This window comes from Lactuca saligna, chromosome 1 (genome assembly GCF_052625555.1).
Source record: "Lactuca saligna cultivar CGN05327 chromosome 1, ASM5262555v1, whole genome shotgun sequence".
Lineage (NCBI taxonomy): Eukaryota > Viridiplantae > Streptophyta > Magnoliopsida > Asterales > Asteraceae > Lactuca > Lactuca saligna.
In genome coordinates, this window is record NC_136417.1 from 26,042,667 (window position 1) to 26,046,463 (window position 3,797).

The 3,797-nt window shown below is 30.7% G+C and overlaps 1 protein-coding gene across 2 annotated transcripts; it reads left to right on the plus strand.

The window, feature by feature from the left end:
- Positions 1-1,128: 1,128 nt before the first annotated feature.
- On the plus strand, positions 1,129-3,199 carry LOC145029668 (deSI-like protein At4g17486). Of its 2 annotated transcripts, XM_078978167.1 has the most exons (4): positions 1,129-1,401; positions 1,502-1,789; positions 1,892-2,143; positions 2,882-3,199. In XM_078978167.1, exons 1-4 carry the CDS (start codon positions 1,263-1,265, stop codon positions 2,887-2,889), a joined length of 687 nt encoding a protein of 228 aa, XP_078834293.1. In that variant the 5' UTR covers positions 1,129-1,262; the 3' UTR covers positions 2,890-3,199. The 2 variants fall into 2 exon arrangements, with proteins under 2 accessions (XP_078834293.1, XP_078834289.1); XM_078978163.1 differs by lacking the exon at positions 2,882-3,199 and having other exon boundaries at positions 1,892-2,332.
- The last annotated feature ends 598 nt before the right edge of the window (positions 3,200-3,797 follow it).

Sequence of the window (3,797 nt, forward strand, 5' to 3'; positions counted from 1 at the left end):
TTCTGGACTTCATCTAACTTTTACACAAAGTATCACATCTGTTACTCCCATGTCCTTCATGGTAAAGGAGGAGTGTAGCAATACTTAAGGTATACTCGCAATTTTGGATTCAAATTAAAGAGTATAATTACTTTATAGATCAAAACTGAAATATATTATTAATAACATGTAATTCAGGTTTGTAACTATTAAATGAAAATGAAATAATTGCAAAAATGTCTTTGAACTTTTCTGGTCGACCGGCATGACCGGTTCTAAAAAATGAAATATTCTTAAAGGCCCGGGACGAACAAGAAAAAAAGGGCCTTTATCTTCATTATAAATTTGTATTTTTAAATAAAAATATATAATCAAAAAAATTGGGTCCTGTGCAGCTGCCCACTTTGCCCCCCCCCCCCCTAAGCCCCCCTTGTCGATCGGTGATGCATTCATACCCGGTGCGCTTGCACACAAGTTCATGACACCCAAGTCAAACCGGCTCACATTTACACCACCTGCGTACGGCATGTGCAAAAGAGAGCTTTTGGTTCTATAAGTTTTACAAAAGTTAGAAACCTATGTAGTTATATACAAATTTTCTTTTCTTTCTCCACATAATTGAGATGGAACAAAACATAATTAAATTCTTTTTAATCTTTTCAACTAACTCACTTTGATAAATAATTTTTCATTCATTTTTAATCCGTGTTGGATGTATGATATATCAAAACGAATGTATCACGGAGGAAAACACGATCACATAATCATTTGTCTATTTTGATTACATTTAGAGTTCGAAATTTGTGCTAAAAACAAAGAAAAACCCATTTTTGGAAATTATAAAACGAATTTTCCAACGACATGATGGATTTTCAATCTAAAGCTAGTTATTGGTTACTTCCTATCCAATGTCAAGTCCTGATAATTAGTTAATTACTAACTGCTATAATGGGTATATCTTTTTAAAGTGTAGAAGACTTAATAAAAATATGAAAATTTATTATTATAATAAAGAAATAAAATATTCTGCTTTGATAAAATAAAAAAATGTATAAAAAAAGTAGAATTATATTATTCCAATACAAAATTCGTGTGGGTCCGCGAGAAAGGAGATGATGCGGCGCTTATATGTCGCCCATGGCACCAACAAGCTTCACCTTCATCCATACGCTTCCATATTCTTAAGATTCTCTCTCAAACATTCATATCTGTCAAATAATTGGATTCAAAATTTAAATCTTTTTTTTTGATTCCTTCACCATATTTCCAAATTTCAACTGAAGATGCTGTGCAGGGGAACTAATTCGATAAAATGTAGAAAACCAGGATCAGTTCCGGTTTACCTGAATGTTTATGATCTTACCTCCATGAATGAATACGCTTATTGGGTTGGCCTCGGCGTCTACCATTCCGGCGTTCAAGGTTTGATCTCGGTGTTGTTTTAGTTGATTTCATGAATTAAGATGCTCACTCAGAGTTTCATTAAATTAAACATGTTTTTTCTGTACAATATTGTTTCTAGTTCATGGAGTTGAGTATGCTTTTGGATCTCATGAACAACCGACGACTGGAATCTTCGAAGGAGAACCGAAACAGTGCGAAGGATTTACGTTCAGGAAGCAGATTCTGATAGGATGGACGGAGATGAGTCTAAGAGATGTGAGAGGATTCATGGAAATGCTATCTCAGGATTACACAGGGATTTCATATAACCTAATCACCAGAAACTGCAATCACTTCTGCAATGATGCTTGTCTCCAACTCACCGGAACTCCTATACCGAATTGGATCAATCGTCTAGCTAGAATCGGTAAGCTGTTAACTAATTTAAACTGTTGCAGTTCATAATCATACACTTTCATCTTCTAGCGATCGAATGAAATTCCTAACACTTATTTCCGGTGATGATTAGGCTTCCTGTGCAATTGTATAGTTCCAGCGAGTATAAATTCTACTAAAGTTGGAATTGAAGACCACAAAGTGTGTAATGAAGCAGAGATTAAGACGAAACTAAGGAGCCGTTCAAATCGATTCACTTCATCTTCGAGTTCTCCATCGTCATCTTCGGTTGATCGTCCCAGAAGTCATCGAAGAACTGTTCTCCCTTCATCATCGCTTTTGATGCTTGATTCACCATCTTCTCAGGCCATAACAGTCTGTAATGGTAATCATATGTAATCAATCTTCTTCTTTTTTTTTTTTTTTCTTTTTCTTTTTTAAAGCTTTTGGGCTTTTTATGAAGTTGAATCTGCGAAGCACATGAAGGAGGGTTTGGTAATGGTTGTTAAACAACTCAGAATTTGTACAACTAATTGATTCTTGCTATGAGTTATGACTACGATGATTTAAATAATTTAAGAACGTTGAATTTTGAAAAGTCATATGCATAAAATAAAAGAATCTTAACCACAAATATGTATTGTCGTTTTGTAACTGCCAACCTGATGCTGTTTGGAAAAAAAGAACTCTTTTGCCCAGATAGAAATCTTGAAATTTGACAAGGACACTTGTGTAATTATAATTACATGTGCCTTTAGATTTGATGGTTTAGTTTTTTAAAGATCTACTTTTAAACGTTTTAGTTATGATGAATTTTATGAAGAAAAATGTATTTTTATTTAATTTTGTATAAAAGAATGTATTCTAAAAATCAATATATATATATATATATATATATATATATATATATATATATATATATATATATATAGAGAGAGAGAGAGAGAGAGAGAGAGAGAGAGAGAGATGAACCTTTACCTGCTAAGTTTTGATTGCAAAAATTATCAGACGAAATGACTAAGGTAAGAAAAAAGATTAAATCGAATTTGTAATCACTATTTTCCTGTTTACTACTTACGATTCCAGTAAAGATAAGTATACACTATTTGTTAATGACAACAAGGGCAATAGAAGTTCGTAGAAGACTCATGGATGGAGGCCAACACTTAGGACAATATTGACAACATTGACGCAAAAAAAGTGCGAGGGAAGAAGACCTAGGGACAAGACTCATTTGTTTAGTTGATTTCTATTTAAATCAAAATTATAATTATTTGGTAATAAATTACAAACTTAAATATTTTTTGAAAGGTTAGTTAAAAACTCGAGATTTTGGTCTTCTTTCTTATGGCTCGACTTTACAACCTTCAAAGCACAATGTATTTACATGTCATGTCATCTTATTGTATTTGTAAAAATGGAAAAAAAAAATAGTTTAATACCCCCTTTAGCAAGTCAAAAAAGACTTTATGCTTCTATAAAGCAAAAAAAAAAATATCAAGATCTTTTTAACCCAAAACAAAGAGTTCCTATACAATGAAATTAATACTTATTTATTTATTTATTCTTGTAATTATACGTTAGCTTTAAACTAATCTTTGTTATTAATAATTTAAACTATTTAATATTTTTTCATTATTTTTTAGTAGAGATGTTGAAAAACTAATTGATATTTAAAAAACTAACTCGTAAATGAAAAAATTGTAAATTGTTAATAATTGAAAAAAACTAGCTGTCAAAAGATATAACGATGTTGATAAAAAGTAAGTGATAAAAATAAAATGATACATGTTGAAAAATGATTTAAAAAAGCTTTTGAGTGACTATTGGTACATGTAGAAAAGTGATTTAAAAAATGAACTAACAGCCGATTATAATTCATAATAGAAATATAAAAATAAATTGGTACACTAATTGATATTTAAAAAATTAACTCGTAAATGAAAAAATTGTAAATTATTAATAATTGAAAAAGCTAGCTGATAAAAGATATAACGATGTTGATAAAAAGTAAGTGATAAAAATAAAATTATATAAAA

Bases quoted from the DNA above. Each gene is read 5' to 3' on its own strand.
- LOC145029668 (XM_078978163.1), top strand. From the start codon at position 1,263: ATGCTGTGCAGGGGAACTAATTCGATAAAATGTAGAAAACCAGGATCA. The intron at 1,402-1,501 runs GTTTGATCTCGG...TATTGTTTCTAG, and splicing joins CTACCATTCCGGCGTTCAAG to TTCATGGAGTTGAGTATGCT. The intron at 1,790-1,891 runs GTAAGCTGTTAA...GGTGATGATTAG, and splicing joins CAATCGTCTAGCTAGAATCG to GCTTCCTGTGCAATTGTATA.